The sequence below is a fragment of the Sus scrofa genome, chromosome 1 (genome assembly GCF_000003025.6).
Source record: "Sus scrofa isolate TJ Tabasco breed Duroc chromosome 1, Sscrofa11.1, whole genome shotgun sequence".
NCBI lineage: Eukaryota > Metazoa > Chordata > Mammalia > Artiodactyla > Suidae > Sus > Sus scrofa.
In genome coordinates this window covers 250,019,261-250,038,726 of record NC_010443.5, presented here as the reverse complement: position 1 = coordinate 250,038,726, position 19,466 = coordinate 250,019,261, and the positions used below count along the sequence as shown (strand labels likewise).

Here is a 19,466-nt window from a genome sequence, read left to right as displayed (position 1 = left end):
ATCACAACATTGCAAATGCTCCTATTAACAGGGAAACTTAACAAGGGTAGAGTAGCGTCAGGGATAAAAGTAATATTTTGTGTTTAGTTTGAATTATCTGTGTGATAGTTCAGCCTGAAGTGTAGATTGCTTCAGTATTAAATTTTACCCAACGTGCCATATAGAGTTTCTGTGAGGACACGCTCTCAATGTTGCGAATCTAGTTCTGTCACAACTTAAATTTGCAATTAGTTGGGAGTTCCCTTTGTGGTTCAGTAGTAACGAACCCAGCTAGTATCCATGAAGACACAGGTTCGGTCCCTGGCCTTGCTCAGTGGGTCAAGGATCTGCGTTGCTGTGAGCTGTGGTGCAGGTCACAAATGGATCTGGTGTTGCTGTGGCTGGTGTAGGCAGGCCACTGCGGCTCTGATTTGACCACTAGCCTGGGAACTTCCTTGTGCCACGGGTGTGGCCCTAAAAAGACAAAAAAAGTAAAGTAAAAATTTGCAGTTAGCACCTTTCACATCCTTCACGAGCCGTTGGATCTCTGCTTCTGCATGTCAGATGTGTTGTTCATTCGTTTGCTTTTTTAAGCAGTTGTTACTGAGTACCTTTTATATGCCAGGTACCGGAAATCTAAAAATGAATGAGGTAAAATCTTTGCCGGCCAGAATTTTGCAATGTAGAACGATGTGAGAAGGTATGAGACAAGTACAAAACTTTGAAAATATCCTAAGAGAAGGTACAGATCATGTGGTGAGAGAGTTTGAAAGAGCGAATTTCTGTTTAGCAAGCGGAATCAAGAAGCTTCATGAAAAGACTAGACATTTATCTTTGATTTATTTATTCATTCGAAGAATTAAATACCTGCTACCTACCATTTGCTGTGCCAGATATTGTGCATTCAGTAGTGAGCAAAATAAATGTGATCTAGCCTTCATGGAACTTGCCAAGGCTGAGTGAAGAAGATAGATTTTTATTTTATTTTATTTTATTTTATTTTAACTTTGTTTTAATTAAAGTGTAGTTGATTTACAATGTGTCAATTTCTGCTGTGCAGGAAGATAGATTTTTAGACAAAAAAATCAAAAAAGTAAAGATATAATTGCAAACCAGGATGATTCTTTAGAGAAAAGGTTTGAGTAAGAAGAACGTCCAATCTAGATTGTGTGATCTAAGAAGGACTTTCTGAGAAAGAGGCGTTTATGTAAGGACTTGAAGATGAATGGGGTTTTAATTTTTACCTAAGGTAACTGAAGAGATGAGCATTCTAGGCAGAAGATCAAAAACAGATTTGTTTTAGACATGATAAATTTATTAAAGAAAATTACATTTAAAAAATTTACCTGTTTAAAGTTAGAGTAGAAAATATTACTAATTAAAATTCTTTTTCCCACTCTAACCATAAAAAGGAATTTTTTTTTTTTTTTTTTTAGGGCCGCACCTGTGGCATATGAAAGTTCCCAGCCTACACCACAGCCATAGCAACCATATCCAAGCCATGTCTGCCACCTATGCTACAGCTCAACTCAACACTTGATCCTTAACCCACTGAGTGAGGCCAGAAATTGAACCCACATCTTCATGGATACCAGTTGGGCTTATTACTGCTGAGCCACAAGAGAAATTCCCAGATGGATTTTTAAAATGCACTTTTCTTATAGTTCACAGAATGATATTAAAAATGTATTATTATTATTATTTTGTCTTTTGTCTTTTTAGGGCTGCAACTGAGACACATGGAGATTCCTAGGCTAGAGGTTGAATAGGAGCTGTAGCCACCGGCCTACACCACAGCCACAGCAACACCAGATCCGAGCTGTATCTGCGACCTACACCACAGCTCACGGAAACACCAGATATTTAACTCACTGAGTGAGGCCAGGGGTCGAACCTGTGTCCTCATGGATGCTAGTCACGTTAATTTCTGCTGAGCCATGACAGGAACTCCATAAAAATTTATTATTATTTATAGTTTGAGGAGAATTGGAATTACCAGATGAAAAGGATGAGTAACTCTTCACATATACTTTTAAAACTTTCTAGCAAAGCAAGAAAACAAAAAGCATCGCCGAAGAACTGGAACTCATGATACTGAAAATCAGCCACAGCCTCAATGAACTTAAGAAAGAAGTAAGTATAGCTTGAAATCTAGCCTCTTTTAATTCTTTGCAAGTTGTCATGTGGTATGGTATGTATAAAACTGCCTTAGTATTAGTGTGTTCCTACACCTAGAAAATGGTTTAAAAAGTTTTCCTAGGACCTAGTTATTTTGAAGGCACTGTGTTATTAGTGCCATCATTTCTCTTTCAAATCCTTAACTGCTAGACCACCAGGGAACTCCAGTGCTGTTACTCTCAAAGCGTGTACACAAATGTTTACAACAGCCCCAAACAGGAAGCAATAAATTTCCATCACCAGGAGAATTGATAAATAAATGAATTTTGATATAACTATACTAAATACTATTTAGCAACAAAAAGGAACAGTATTACAACTCTCCTGTGGCTCAGCCAGTTCTTCATGTGGCAGTTCCCAGGCTAGGAGAACATTCCACAGGCACGGCCATGAAAAAAAAGTACAGCATTAATACTGTAATGATATGGATGAATTGCTTAACCATTACACTAAGTGAAGGAAGTCAGACACAAAAAATATGTGTGTGTATAATTCTGTTTAGAAGAAATTCTTTAAAAAGGCCAAGCAGGAGTTCTCTTGTGGCACAGCAGTTTAAGGATCTGGCACTGTCACTGCAATGGCCTGGGCTACTGCTGCGGCACAGGTTCAATCCCTGGTCCAGAAACTTCCGTGTGCCGTGTTTGTGGCCAAAAAGAAAAAGGCCAAACCATTTATAGTGACAGAAAAAAGATCAGCAGCTTCTGGGGTCGGAAGTTGGGAGATATTTACTATAGAAAGGCATGGGAAAACTCTTTGGAGTAATGGAAATGTCATAAATATTGATTATGGTGATAACTACTTGGATGTAAATGTTTGTCAAAACTCTTCAAACTGTATCCGCGGTACGTTTTGTTGTATATAAAATTATGCCTTAATAAAGTTGATTTTTTTTAAATACTCTTTTGGTCGAGAAGATTTCCCTGTTCCCTGGATAAACGCTTTATTAGCTAATGACATATTCGGTAGGCGAAAGTCACTTTAAGTCAGGGGTTTGAGAACTACAAGGCCGCCTGTTCTTATAAATATAGTTTTGGCGAACATGGCTCTGCCTATTTGAGATGGGTAATTGTGACTGTGTGGCCTGAAAAGACGGAAATATTTACTCTCTGGCCCTCTGCAGAAAATGTTTGTCAATCCCTGCTTTAAGTCATAAAACCAAATCTCATTTTAAAAATGAGAATATTCATTCCGATATATTAATCAGTATTTTGATGGATTCAGTTGTAGGACTTCTCTAGGGCTTTGGGGGTGGAGGTGGGTTCTTTTTTTCAGGCCCTTCATCCCTTACAATCTAGCTTCTGTTCTAGACCTTTGCCAGATCGTAACCCAGGGAGAGAAGAGAGGAAGTGGGGAGCTAGACAGTTCTTAGTGACCAGGGCCCCTATGAGATGCTTGGGGCTCAGAAGATGTTTCAAGCTGACTTCTCAGTCGTGACTCTTTGAGCGTGTTCTTCAGAGGCTCTCCTGGCGCCTCCCCCCACCAACCCCTCACTTTGTAACCCCCAGGCCACGCTGCTCTCACTTTAGGGGGTGCCTGGAATCAGACTCACAGTGAGCACCCTCAGTGTGCCAAACAGCTCCCCTTCACAGAAACCTTTCTTCTCCTTTATCCCTAATTTCTTTATTCTTTTATCTTTTTTAAGAGAGTCAAGGCTTGAAAGAATGCAATTGGTTTGGGGGAACTGCATATATAAATTATACAGTGACGTTTCATTGACCTCTGTTGAAACCTTCATTTTAACCTCCTGTTAAACATGGAAGATATGGCCTTAGATGGTTTTAAGAAAGCCGCTGATTCTTTCCAGCCTAATCAATTTTATCTAAACAGTCGCTAAGACTCTGACTGTCAGTAGAACATAAAATCTTTTGGTGATAGACTACATGGTTTTCTATAAGCTTTGTGTTCCTTACTTCTGAAATGGGTATAATCACATCAGCCTAGAGGAATTTTTAAAATCAGGATTAAAGGAAATAATGTCTATAAAGCTGCTTTCAGTACCTCGCCACAGAACAGGAACTTGGTGCTTATTCACTCTTCTTCCCTTGGGGTTGTTTATAAGTTGTCCCAGAACCATTTGTAAGGTTTACGTGACCTTGGACAAAGTCACCCATTCTCTAGGGACCTATTTGATAGTCTGTAAAATAAAGGGCTGGCATTAGCTATGTTCTGGGGTCCTGATGATCAAACAACACCTTTTGAATTCTTAAGTGCATTTAATTTCCAAAGGAAAGTGCATTTTAATGTCTTTGTTTCTGACTGTAATTTTTCTCACTTGATCTCATGAATGCAGACTACTCTATTGTTAATTTCATACAAAGTCCCGTAATTTGAATTGACATTGGATTACTTCCAGGAAAAAAAGACTCACTTCAAACAGCCTTAATTAAAAATCAGATTTTCCTTAGGACAGTATTATTAGAAGTGATCCCTTTCTGGTGACCCCCAAAATAACCTCTCTTAACATTTTTTTTTTTAAAGTCACACGAAAGAGAAGAAAAAGATTTTGGAGTTAGTAGTACCCAAAGATATCCAGTGAGAGTGAGCCATGCTTAAAATACATTTCAAAGATAAATAAAACCTTGAGGTTTTCATTATCCTTTTATCCATCATTTCTCCTGTGACCCAAGAGTTAGAGAGTAAAGTTCCAGATAGCACTGCAGATAAGCTATACAGGGGTTATGGCCTGCTCGTCGTGGATGCCCGGCCTTTGGTTCAGTGCCTGCCATGACTTAGGTATTTAATAAAATGTGTTGAATACCCATTTGACTGTTTCTCACAGTGATACCTTTTCAAATGCATATGGAAAAGCTTATTCACCATCATGAAACTGCCATTTGATTTTCCTCTTAGTCCCCAGAATACCATTCTCTTCCTACTTTTTCCTCCTCACTAACTTTAAGAATAGCAGAAACATTTTTTTAGGTAAGAGAGAAGCTGCATGGGAACAAGCTGGTTGATAATAGGATGAAAAAGGGACCAGGCTACTCTGCCAGGGTGACCAGCTCATCTTTTGCAAATGGCATTCCTGCCAACACCAGGGGACTTAAAGACGTCCTTATCTCTCCTGACCTTGGGGGAAGCTACAGGCTCCCAGAGCCATGCAGTGCTACCATTACTACAGGGAACTTGACACTTCCCTCTCAACAGGTCAAGCGGGACTGCTTTGAGGTTGCTACTCTTTTTTAAAGTACTCGTGAAGTTTTTGGTCACAAAACCTTATTGTTTGTTGTCTGTCTTTCATTACCCTTCACCCCCCACATCTGCAGCTTCATAGTACAGCAGCTCAGCTGGCAGCAGATCTGTTAAAATACCATGCTGATCATGTGGTTCTAAAAGCATTAAAACTTACTGGAGTAGAAGGAAATTTAGAAGGTTTGGCCGAATATGCCTGCAAACTCTCTGAACAGAAAGAGCGGCTTGTTGAGGTGAGTAATAAGTTGCTAGTTAAAAGAAACTGTAGTTTAATGAAAGCTGTACTGTCATCAGGGAGTATTAGCATGCATACAATTTTTGGTTAACTCATAGGAGCATTTTCTCTGGTGCCTTTGGAATTTTAAAAATAGCATGTTTCTCTGTTCTGTTCTTAGAACTATCTGGCCTCTAAAGCAAAATATTAAAAAATGCTAGAACCCACAAATGAACTTCTTAATCTTCTTCCTTATTCTGTCAGAGAGATTAGATCTTGGAGTCAAGCAATGGCGGTTCATCTTATGACCCTGTTTGTATTTGAGTCTTTTGAGTATCAGTGCAAAAGAGATGGCACATTCAAATTAGGTGTTTTTTTTGTTTTTTGTCTTTTTGCCTTTTCTAGGGCCACTCCTGCGGCATATGGAGGTTCCCAGGCTAGGGGTCAAATCAGAGCTGTAGCCACTGGCCTACATGAGAGCCACAGCAATGTGGGATCTGAGCCACGTCTGCGACCCACACCACAGCTCATGGCAACGCCGGATCCTTAACTCACTGAGCAAGGCCAGGGATCGAACCCGAACCTCATGGTTCCTAGTCGGATTCGTTAACCACTGCGCCACGACGGGAACTCCATCAAATTAGGTTAATTTAAAAAGAGATTGAGGAGTTCCCGTCGTGGCGCAGTGGTTAACGAATCCGACTAGGAACCATGAGGTTGCGGGTTCGGTCCCTGCCCTTGCTCAGTGGGTTAACGATCCGGCGTTGCCGTGAGCTGTGGTGTAGGTTGCAGACGCGGCTCGGATCCCACGTTGCTGTGGCTCTGGCGTAGGCCGGTGGCTACAGCTCCGACTGGACCCCTAGCCTGGGAACCTCCATATGCCGTGGGAGCGGCCCAAGAAGTAGCAACAACAACAACAACAAAAGACAAAAAGACAAAAAAAAAAAAAAAAAAAAAAAGAGAGATTGAGTTCCCATTGTGGCTCAGCAATAACAAATCCATGAGGACGTGGGTTTGATCCCTGGCCCTACTCAGTGGGTTAAGTATCCGGCATTGCCATGAGCTGTGGTGTTGGTCACAGGTGTAGATCTGGTGTTGCTGTGGCTGTGGTGTAGGCTGGCAGCTGCGGCTCCAATTTGACCCCTAGCCTGGGAACTTTATAATGCTGCAGGTGCATCCCTAAAAAACACAGAGTTTAACAAAAAGAGCTGTTTACAGTTGCATGGAAGGGTGTGAGGGGAACTATGAGAGTTCACAAATTGGGGTTCGTGATAGCAGAGCGGGTGCCACTCCTACACACAAATTAATGGGGGGAGGCAGGTGGGGTAAGTGGTTTCTGGAAACTGGAAGGACATAGAGTCCTTCAGAGAGCCACTTTGAGAGACTGTAATTTTAGGACTAGATACCTGCAGGGGAAGAACATGAGAATAAAGGCCCTTCCCCTCCTCATTCCTGCTGGTCTATTGCCAGGGCTTCACATTGGCCAAACCCAGCTGTAGACCTCATAGGTCAGTCTCCCAGGGCAAAAGCAGATTTGAGAAGGAAGAAGTAGTGGATATGGAGGGACAAAGAGAAAACAGTCAACACAGTTTTCCTTCTCTGAATCTCTCCTCTTCTGCCCAAATATCTGTTATGTGTTACTGGTGCTTTTCTTGCCCCTTTTGTTATAATTCCAAGTATTGATTGATCCTAAACCTTTTATGTGTTGAGAATGTCAGACAGCTACTAAGGATATGTGTACTTAATGCATGTACATATGAGGAAGACATATATTTTCCCCTTGTATATATGAGGTATGTCCTAGCCAACATGCATGTAAAGGCACAGACACGAACCATCTAGCTGTCTCTATCTTGCCTCAGGTACCCTGCTCACTGAATTTGAGGCTAATGGTTAGAACAAACCTTTATTTTATTTATTTATTTATTTGTCTTTTTGTCTTTTGAGGGCCACACCCACGGCGTATGGAGATTCCCAGGCTAGGGGTTGAATCGGAGCTGTAGCCCGCCAGCCTACACCAGAGCCACAGCAATTCAGGATCCGAGCCGCATCTGCGACCTACACCACAGCTCATGGCAACGCCAGATCCTTAACCCCTGAGCGAGGCCAGGGACCGAACCTGCAATCTCATGGTTCCTAGTTGGATTCGTTAACCACTGCGCCACCACGGGAACTCCCCTTTATTTTTATTTATTTATTTTTGTCTTTTGTCTTTTTAGGGCCGCATCCGCAGCATATGGAGGTTCCCAGGCTAGGGGTCTAATGGGAACTGTTGCCGCCGGCCTATGCCAGAGCCACAGCAACACCAGATCCAAGCTGCGTCTGCGAACTACACCACAACTCATGGCAACGCCAGATCCTTAACCCACTGAGGGAGGCCAGGGATCGAACCCGCAACCTCATGGTTCCTGGTGGGATTTGTTTCTGCTGTGCCACGATGGGAAATCCAGAAGGAACCTTTAGACTAACCAGCTTCTTTTCCTTTATTTGTTTATGTCTCAAAACTACTAGGAAGCATTCTCTCTCTCTCTCTCTCTTTTTTTTTTTTGTTTTTCAGAAATGCCCAGGCCATGGATTGAACCTGAGCCACAGCAGTGACAACACCAGATCCTTAACCTGCTGAGCCACCAGGGAACCTCTACCAGGGAGCATTCTTAAAATCACTGTACATACATGTCCTTCTAAAAACAGATCTGATGTTGGTTTGTTTATAAATCAAATATGACCATAGGCAATCTTGCTAATTAATTGTAGGAATCCTGCAGCAAATCTTTTTAAAAGGTGAAAACTTTTTTCTAATTATCTGTTTTAAGCCTCAAGATTTTCAGTAATTTTCCCTGCTATAGGCTCTTTACTCATTACATCAGTTTTGCCTAATCCAGTGTTATTGCCTGGATAGGTTGATTGTGGGGAGCAGTGTTATTTGTCGGCAGAAAGAATGTATGGTTTGTGGTAACTGACATAATTTAGCTGAGAGACCTTGGGTACGTCCTCCTCTGAGCCAAGTTTCTTCATACATGAAATATGTGGCTGCTGCAAGGTCCTTTCAGGATTCCTCCTGCTTCTCATATTCTCTGACCACCTTGCCATGATCAGATAGGAAGTAGAAACAATACAGGGTTTGTCAACCATTATTTGTTCCTGCTTTATTCCTAGAGAATCTGTTGGTAACCAATATAGTATTATAATAATCTTTCCATGAATATACACATCTATTTCTATAGGTTTTAATACATTTTCTTTTCTTTTTTAATTATAAAATGATACTATGTGTTGTGAAAAATGAGAAAGTTGAACTGCAGAAATGTTTTCTTGTAGACCTGTCGATTGTTGAGACATGTGTCTGGGACAGAACCTCTTGAAATAACCTGTATACATGCAGAAGAGACATTTCAGGTGACTGGCCAACAGGTATGATCAACAGCAGGTTGTTCCTTCCGTATTATGTTTTATCTGAGTGTCAGAACAAATTGTGCACAAGGAAGACATCAATAGCTTTGCATAACTCTAGGCCAAAGAAATGAAGAAAACAAAGTTAATGGAATTTTTGTTGATAGTGTGCCAGAACATTCCATTGGATTATCTGGTCATCTGCCAAACTAGAAACTAGCCAGTTTAACTGATGTCTTAGTTTATATCTATTTAAATGAAGCCATTTACAATGGAAGTTGTTATAGCACATTTGAAAACTAAGTTATCATTACGTGGCAAGCCATGAAAATACGTTTCAACCCAATAATTCCTAAGGACATAAGGAGAATAAAATATAATAATAATAATAATATAATAATAATAAAAACAATGTTTGTTACAACATGACTTACAAAATAACAATCTTAAGTTAGACAAATAATATGACATTAAAATAATTATAACTAGAATTAGCAACATCAAAAATGTTTCATTAAATGATAGGTGAGGAAAGCAGAGGTCCTATTTGTTTATATGCTGTAATTGCTACTGTATAAAATGTGCATATATAAGGAAAGGACTAGGAATGTGCAGAAATGAAATGTTTGGGAGAATGGTGAGTTACTTTTTTCTGAATGTTCTATAATGTTACTTTGTTTTTCAAAAGCATTTAAAAAATTAATATCCCATTTAATGCTGTCTCTGTCAAATTAATCCAAGAGAAACAATGAGGGAGAGGACTTTTCTTTTTTAGGTCTAGGCTGTAAAATCCGCTCTACCAAGTGTTCTTGTTTTATTTATTATGGCAGCCAAAAGGACTTAACCCCTAATTGCACTGTTAGATGGTAGATATTGAGCCCCCTGGATTTATAGTTGAGAACAGCGAAAGCAACCTAAGGACGAAGGTGGTGTGTGCCCTCTAGCAGACCCACGTTGGATGTTGGAAGGATGCTTATGCTCCCCTGTCCTGTGAAGAACAGTGTCAAAGACTTTTCATGGAAGCAGGAACTGCATAGGTACCTTCAGCAGTGACTATCTGCTGAGCATTTTATTATAACCAGAGGATCTCTGTTTATTGGCAGAAACCAAGACTTCAGTATTTACTTGTCCATTTGGGAGTCCTCCTACTTGCTTTTGCTGTAAATCTATTTCAGTAGAACTAAAGTTTGGCTCTCCTGCCCTTTGCACTCAGCTTTTGCTCAGGCCCTACTTGCTATTTGGTTTTAATTCTCTATTTACTATTTTCACTGCTGCAAAGATATTAGGAAAAGCCATATTTTCTTTCCCAGGGTGGGAATAGATTGAGCCTGTTGTCAATTTCCAGAACCCAAGAAGCTTTTTCTGTTGCCATAGCCTCAGCTTTTATTCCGAATCTTGGCCATCTTTCTCACAAAGGGATACTTTAAGGAAATAGAGCATGCATCAAGGATAATTTATATTATTTCTGGCTATCCCTGCCTTAGCAATATCATATTTATATTTCCTTTATAATGTTAGATCACATCCAAGACACAGTTGAACAGTTTGCACATTGTGCAGTGGCTCCTGGTCAGGAGGGCAGCACTGCTGAATCTAGCTCATGGTCCACTTGTGAGGCATGTGCCTCCCTTCCCTGAAGATGGGGAACCTTGTTCCACTCATACAGTGGCCACCTGCTTGTCAAGCCTGTGCCTGTGGGACTGTGCCCACCCAGGAGGAGCACCTAGGTCTAATTCTCTTGAAGGCAGCCTGTCCCTGATCATATCAGTTTTCAGGTTCTCTTTCCTTTTTTTGAAATTGAAGTATTGTCCGTTTACAATGTTGTGTTAGTTTCTAGTCTACAGCAAAATGAGTCAGTTTTATATGTATGTATATATGTACATAAATGTTCTTTTTCATAAGCTGATATGTAATGGAAAAGAATATGAAAAAGAATATATATATTCTTTACTATATTCTATGTATTCTGCATATATGTTTTATATACTTTAGATATATATTCTATATTCTTTCTCATATTCTTTTCTATTACATAGCAGTTTCTGAAAGCTCTTCGGTGACTTCCTGTCCCACTCGGAATAAAAATCCATCGTTACTCTGCATGTTTCTGCATCACACGGCCATCAATGCCCTTCCTTTTTTGTGTGTCAGTCGTCACACGGGCTTACTGGCTGTTGTTAGAACATACCAGAAATGTTCCCACCTCAATCTGTGGCTCCCTCGCCTTCAGTTCTTTTCTTTCATGCCACCTTTTCAGGTGACCACCTAACTTAAAATACTATGACTACCTCACCCCCCATCCTCCTTACCCTCTGTTCTTGTACTTGTCATTTGTCATCTTTTAAGATATCTCATGATTTCCTTGCATGTGTTTAATTGTCTGTCTCTCCCACATTATAATGGGAGCCCCATGAAGAGAGGAACATTTATGTATTTCATTCACAACTGTTTCCCCAGCACGTGGAACATGGGTGCAGTGCCTTGAAGATAGCATGTGAATGAATAGCCATATATTGGTTACTTGGTATCTTTGAGCCTCAGTTTCTCTAGCTGTAAAATGGTAATGATGCTTAATTGGGAAGAGCAGTGTTCGTTTGTGTGTTTTGGAGGGTTAATACTAATATATCACGTACCTAACTCAGTACCTCGAGGCTCTCTGTACCATGTGCTCATAGGTGGGTGCATATGTTACTGCTCCTACCATTACCAGCACCACTACTACCCACTACTACTACTTCTCCTATTACCAGTACCAATACCAGCACTACTGTGGCTGCTACCACCACTACCACTATTGTTACTACTACCACTACTGCACCGTCTCTTCTACTGCAGGTTACAGTACACTCTTTGCAGACTCTTCAAATCATGCTATGGAAATAACTTTTTGGAAGCAGAGCTTTCCTTGACTAAAGATAATTGCTCCCTGAATAAAGGCTTGTGCACAATAATGCACACTATTGATCTGTAGATAAGACTAAGAAACAGTAAGTTTTGTTCTACTCTGTATGTCCATATTGCCCATCATGGGGCTTATGTGTCGAAAGTGCTTCGTAGTTGTGTATTGAGTTGATTTGAACAGTTCAGACCTAAGTGTGGTTTCCAGTGTGAATCTGACAGCTAAGATTTTGCAACTCACACCTGTGTATATTGTGTTTCTTCAGATAATTTCTGCTGCTGAAACTTTGACGTTGCATCCATCTAGTAAAATTGCCAAAGAAAATCTAGATGTATTTTGTGAAGCCTGGGAATCCCAAATTAGTGACCTGTCAACACTGCTGAGAGAAATCAATGATGTGTTTGAAGGAAGACGAGGTGGGAAACTGTCCACATATTGAAATATATTAGTATTTTAATGTAACTGTTAGTTTTTAAATGTTAAACCTCAGATGCAAAATTAATAACTTGTTATAACCCAGTTAGGTTATTTTTATAGTGAAGAATCTTCCACAAAAAATTGTAAAAACAGTATTGGTCCTTCATTTTAGTATCAAAGCAGGATAAATTATTGTATAACAGTATAGTAGATTTCCTTGAATTAGTATTAACATTCTAGTTTTCTTATTGAAATAAAGTCATTTTATATTTCTTATAAATTGTTTTTTAGTTTTAGTACAAAAGGTCTTGTGTAATACGGTAATTCTCTGATTAATTCTACTAACTTCATAATGAAATGAATGTAGTTATTTGATTTTCGAATTGCTTTCCTTCCACTTGGATGGAATCTCTTTCCTTGATGACTGCCCAATCTTGGAATATTTCCTTTGGTGGGTAAGTTCATTGGTATTTCTATAGCATGTAGAATAGCACCATACAATGTGCAGAAGGTATAATTTTTACTTTTTATTTTAATATCAACTGGGAGTTTTATTTATTTCCCATTGTATTGTGTGTCTAGTTATTCATAGTTATGTGTTATATTTTTTTCTTTCTAATAGTTTCTGTTACGTCAAGCATGCTTGTTTTTTTAATTAAAATGTCATTTAAAATCATAACATCAAATTACATATTTATTTCTACTAAATATGAACGTTTAAACATTTCATATTTTTTTTTAAATACCCATTTAGGATAATTGCCGATTTGCTTAAAAGTCGGGGAATGGTAGACTTTGTAAATAGAACATACTTGGTGAAGTGTGATGAATGCTTACCATTCTCCTACATTTTAAGATTTCTGTGATAGAGTTCCCATTGCGGCTCAGCAGTAAGGAACCCGACTAGTATCCATGAGGATGCAGGTTTGATCCCTGGCCTTGATCATTGGGTTAAGGATCTGGCATTGCTGTGAACTGTGGTATAGGTCGCAGATGCCAGGGGTCTCAGGTCTGGGGTTCATTGAGAAATGGGGTTGAGATAGAGTTGCTTGATTTCTTGCCTTTTTTCCCCCTCTGACTGTGATCAGGAATCTCATAAGAACAGCTTTTTCCCACAAATAAGTCCAACTCTGGATTTCGTTAGCCATTGTTGACTAGACTGAGTCCAGTGTCACAGCGTTGCTCTTCCTATTCTGCCTGGTTACTATGACAAGCCTGCCTGTTACCTTGCACCTGCCCACTGCTTTCTGTACAGAGTGTATTCTTCCAATTCTGATTTTTCTTTGCTACTCTTTGTATAACTCATAACTGTTATTACAGCCTTTGCTGTATTTGAGCCACCTTAGTTCTGCTCTGCATATCTTGACTTTTGTGAGTATCAGTTAGCCAACCAAATAAACATCAAAGAACATGCTAAGCAATGAAAAAGAGCCTGTAGTAGTCTCGTACTTGAAGTCAGTCTGAGAGTTAGGTCATTGTCTCCTTACTCTGAGACCCTCAGCTTTCACAATAGGGCCTCCTGGGATTGTTTCAAGAACTGGAAAATCAGCCGTTGTCTTCCGGCTTTTCTGCCTTCATCCAGTTATGCCTTCCTAGAGTTCCCACTGTGGCACAGCAGAAAGGAATCCAACTAGTACCCATGAGGATGTGGGTTTGATCCCTGGCCTCACTAAGTGGGTTAAGGATCTGGCGTTGCTGTGAGCTGTGGTGGTGGTGGCAGACGCAGCTCGGGTCTGACGTTGCTGTGGCTGTAGTATAGGCCCACAGTTACAGCTCAGATTCAACCCCTAGCCCGGGAACTTCCATATGCCTGGGTACAGTCCTAAAAAGCAAAAAACAACAAAAATTATGCCTTCTTACCCAAACCTCCAGGGAAGCCATGGTCTTTGTATTAAAAAGGGACCAGCTCAAAAAGACTCCACGTTCCCTTAGTGATGAGTGTATATCAACATTTAGAATTTGAGATTATTTTAAACAAATAAATATCGAAAAGAAGCTTTCCTCTCTTAGCTTGTAGATTCTATCCCTTATGTAAGGAAGCTGAATTTCCTTTGTCCTATTTGAACCATCTTTGAGGTCAATCTGACTAAGCTTCAGTATATGGGGGTGTGCCAGTGGCTCAGTTCCACAGTCTGCTCCCCTCTTATCACTTGGCAGATTGGATGCATGGGTTGCTGCTCACTGAAATGGGATGAAAAGGAAGAGAAACATGCTTGTAGATAAATATGAGCTTAATGGGGGGATGTATGAGCTGGAAGCAAGCGTGATTCATCCAAACAAGTGATGCTGGGGCACGATAGTAGGAAAGAAGACTGATTTTAAAAGCATTTTTATGGAGTTTCCGTTGTGGCAGAGCAGAAGCGAATCCTACTAGTATCCATGAGAATGCAGGTTCGATCCCTGGCCTCACTCATCGGTTCGGGGATCCAGCATTGCTGAGGGCTGTGGTGTATGTGGCAGATGTGGCTCAGATCCCACATTGCTGTGGCTCTGGTATAGGCCAGCAGCAGCATCTGCAGTTCAGCCCCTAGCCTGGGAACTTCTACATGATGCCAGTGCAGCCCTAAAAAGCAAAAAAAAAAAAAAATTTACAGGAAATATTTGTAGGATTTGAAGATTAATTGAATGTAGAGGTAATGGAGGCTTTAAGGACAACAGCTGTGTTTGGTCTAATCCAAATTCTAAAATACCCCAGTCCTCCCCCTGAGGTTAGCTAATAATCTACCATCTTTCAGTGATGAGGGATTAATTTTAAGTGGGTCAGGGAACATAACTGTTTTCTGACTGACCATGCCATATAAAGCCCTTTCCAGTACCAAAAAAGCTAATTATAAGAACTTTTTTTTTTTTTTTTTGTCTTTTTTGCCATTTCTTGGGCTGCTCCCGCAGCATGTGGAGGTTCCCAGGCTAGGGGTATAATCAGAGCTGTAGCTGCTGGCCTACACCAGAGCCACAGCAACTTGGGATCCAAGCCATGTCTGCAACCTACACCACAGCTCGCAGCAATGCCGGATCCTTAACCCACTGAGGCCAGGGATCGAACCCGCAACCTCATGGTTCCTAGTCAGATTGGTTAACCACTGAGCCACGACAGGAACTCCTAATTATAAGAACTTCTAATAAGGAATACTCTAACACATCTTCAGTGAAATAATAAGGCTTTCTTTCCTGTCCTTGGAGGATTAACTTTATTTTGTAGAGACACAGAGAAGCATTGGATATGGAAAATGGACAGCAGTTAGGTTGTTATGAGAAATCCTTTTGAATGTAATTATGGACCAAATACATCTGGAGCTGTAAACTCGGAAGTAAAGACGGAACAAGCGTGTTGTTTAAACAAAGGATTTATGGAGTACTAAACTTAGCATACTCATGTGAAGACAGTGCTTCCAAAGCAATTCTATGTATGAAAATCTGTACCAAATATATTTTTCCAATTGCTTCTAATGTTTATAACATGCTTTCATCAGATAGAAATATTTATTTATGCTTCCTCTTTAATTTGACAGCCAAACATAATTGATTCAATATATTCTTGCTCTGCTTAGAATCAATGGTAATAATTAGACATGTCTAGGAAAAAAAACCTCTAGACAATTAATGATAAAATGACACAGATTCATCATTTTTGGTATTTTTAATCAACTTAAGAAATTATTACTTGAGTTATATAAAACTGGGGGAGAGAGAACCAAGTTTAGCTGCATAATATTTGGGGGAAAACTATCTGAAAAATGGATCAGTTTTGCAATTATCCTCCATTTGGAAACTGTTCTGAGTCCAACTGTTGCAGAAACCGCAAAAACCATGGCAGTGGAAGGAGACAAACAGCACTCGGAGATATGGAAAAGCAAGGTTTATTCAGCACCGGTGCGGGCTCAGAGGAGTCACCTCCAGAGTCTGAGCACCAGGTCTTTGTTCTCAGTAACTTTTATACACTACAAGGTCTTGATTTTCCCATGTAAGCATCCCGGACCTCCCCCCATCCCCAAGCAGACAGTGTTCCTCCCTAAGAAACTGAGCAAGCAAGGTTACAGAATTGGAACTGATAAGCAATGTTGGGTACATGATTAGCAGGGCTGCTGGCTTGGACATAGGGCACACAGTTGTTACATTATTGCAAGAAGGGTGGTATAGTGACAATATAGTGACGAGCATAGCTGGAAAGGCTTGCAGCTGCCTTCTTAGCCAAGGAGTGGAGCGGGGGGGCGGGGATTGTTCTTTAGTTAAAACTCTATTTCACAATCAAAGTATGGGAATAGAGAGCAGGTATTGTCTTGTGGTCCAGCAGCTTAAGGGTCTGGTGTTGTCACTGCAGCTGCTGGTGTTACCGCTGTGGCATGGGTTCAATCCTTGGCCTGGGAACTTGCAAATGCCATAGGTACAGCCCCCCTCCCCCCAAAAAGAACAAAAATAGAGCAAAACAAAGCACTACGTATAAGAGGGCCACAGGGCTTGGAACTGCTAGATGGTTAATAATTGGGGAAATTTTTTTTTTGTCCTTTGTCTTTTCAGGGCTGTACTCGGGGCACATGGAGGTTCCCAGGCTAGGGGCTGAATCAGAGCTACAGCTGCCAGCCTATGCCACAGCCACAGCAACATGGGATCCGAGCCGAATCTGCAACCTACACCACGGCAACACCAGATCCTTAACCCACTGAGCAAGACCAGGGAATTGAACCCGTGTCCTCATGGATACCAGTCTGGTCTGTACCACTGAGCCACGATGGGAACTCCAAAAATTGGGAAATGTTTATGGCAATAAACCAGATTATATAAAGGCTCTCTTTTCATAGCATTCATTTCCCCTCACCTTCTGGTTTATCTAACTCTGTTGCATCTTGGAGAAATAAGAGTTGAAACAGTTGGCTTTTTTTCTTTTAAATTCCCTTGACTATAAATGTGACCGTTTCAGGATCATGGGCACTCTGAGCATTACTGTGGTAGGTAATACAGGCTTGCTCACCTAAGCCAACTATACCCAAATATAGTTCTGTTGGACAGTGCTGATCCGGAGGACAAACTGTCATTAAGAGTCCCTCTTCTATAGCTTATTAAGACCACTTTTTAGGAATATTGTAGGCAGGAGTCAGACTTTGAATTGAGAGATGGTGAACTTTGAGATTCTGAGTGACTTGGAGACCACCTTTGTTAATCGTCTCACTGATAAATAAGACACTTCACTTTAGGGCTGAGACGGGGCATGGAAATAACCTCTTTCCGTTTAAGTTGTGTTGTTCTCTCATGATCTTGAGAACAGAAAACTATTAATAAAAAAATACCCTTTCAATTCTGACATGACAAAGAAATGATTTGAATCATCAAACTCTTCTCTGACATAGAATTTACTGCTATGAGGTTTTTTATTTACAGGATATGATTTGGTTCTTGGATATGTTATGGATATGTTTATCTATTTTTTTCTCTTGTGTTTTTACAAAAGCACACATCACATGAAGGCTGCATTGCAGAATTTTTATTTTGAAATACTATGCAGTTTCTATATCTAGAAATTCGAGGCTTTTTTGTTTGTTTTGTTGAAATTTCTAAAGTCTCTTTCAAGTTTCTTCCAGCAGCCCTTTTCTCATTTTATAAAGTGCATGGGCAATAAATATAATTGAAAAAAAACAACAAAAAACTCTTCCCAACTGCTATTAGCTGAGTCTTTTTTTTTTTTTTTTTTTTGCTTTTTAGGGCCACACTCACAGCATATGGAGGTTCCCAGGTTAGGGGTCCAATCAGAGCTACAGCTGCCGGTCTAAACCATAGCCACAGCCACGTCAGATCCAAGACACATCTATGACCCACACCACAGCTCATGGCAATGCCAGATTCTTAACCCACTGAGCGAGACCAAGGATTAAACCTGCAACCTCACAGTTCGTAGTCAGATTCCTTTCCACTGCACCACAATGGGAACTCCACTATTAGCTGACTCTTAATGACACTTTGTCCTCTGGATCAACACTGTCCAATAGAAATATAATGCAAGCCACATATGGAAGTTAGAACTTTCTCAGAGGCCCAAGGAAAATTTTAAAAGAAACAGATGAAATTCATTTTAATATTTTTAATTTAACCCAGGGTATCTAAAATATTATTTCAGTTTATGGCCAATATTTAAAAATTACCAGAGTTATTTTACATTTTATTCTTTACATTAAGTCTTCAAAATTTAATGCATATTTTATTTTTAGAACACATCTCAATTCAAACTGGCCTGTTTCAACTGCTTAATAGTCACATTGGCTGTTGGACTCCATATTCAACAGCACAGTTCTTTTTTTATTTTTATTTTTGTCTTTTCTGGGGCCGCATCTGCGGCATATGGAGGTTCCCAGGCTAGGAATAATCGGAACTGTAGCTGCGGGCCTGCACCACAGCCATGGCAACTCGGAATCCGAGCTGTGTCTGTAACCTACACCACAGCTCACAGCAATGCCGGATCCTTAACCCTCTGAGCGAGGACAGGGATTGAACCCGCAACCTCATGGTTGGCTTCGTTAACCACTGTGCCATGACGGGAACTCCAACAGCACAGTTCTTTATGAAACTTTAAATATGTTGTGAGCAAGTTCACCCTGTTCATGTAATAGTCATTCAAAAAAAAAAAAGAAGTTACTATCATGGCTCAGTGATTAACAAACCCAACTAGTAACCATGAGGTTGCAGGTTCGATCCCTGGCCTCACTCAGTGGGTTAAGAATCCAGTATTGCTGTGAGCTGTGGTGTAGATCATAGACAAGGCTCGGATCTGGCATTGTGGTGGCTGTGGTGTAGGGCAGCAGCTGTAGCTCCGATTGGACTCCTAGCCTGGGAATGTCCATATGCCTTGGGTGCAGCCCTAAAAAGCAAAAAAAAAAAGACCAAAAGAAGAAAAAAGCCATTCTCTAAGAAAGGAAGCGTTTTAATGCTCTTTATTTATTTTTATTTTTATTTTTTGGCTTTTTAGGGCCATGCCTGTGGCATATGGAGGTTCCCAAGCTAGGGGTCTAATCAGAGCTTTAGCCACTAGCCTACACCACAGCCACAGCAACGTGGAATCCGAGCCACATCTTCAACCTAAACCTCAGCTCGTGGCAATGCCGGATCCTTAACCCACTGAGCGAGGCCAGGGATCGAACCTACCACCTCATGGTTCCTGGTCAGATTCGTTTCCTCTGTGCCATGACAGGAACCTCCTAATGCTCTTATACT

General features: G+C 40.5%; 1 protein-coding gene across 2 annotated transcripts in view; it reads left to right on the top strand.

Moving 5' to 3' along the window:
- Positions 1-19,466, top strand: part of CTNNAL1 (catenin alpha like 1) — a 73,005-nt gene that overhangs the window by 39,722 nt on the left and 13,817 nt on the right. For both annotated transcript variants that reach the window (XM_003353601.4, XM_021067276.1), the window contains exons 8-11: positions 2,026-2,112; positions 5,424-5,582; positions 8,882-8,974; positions 12,118-12,268. In XM_003353601.4, coding sequence (XP_003353649.3) covers positions 2,026-2,112; positions 5,424-5,582; positions 8,882-8,974; positions 12,118-12,268 — 490 coding nt within the window. The remainder of the gene's footprint in view (positions 1-2,025; positions 2,113-5,423; positions 5,583-8,881; positions 8,975-12,117; positions 12,269-19,466) is intronic.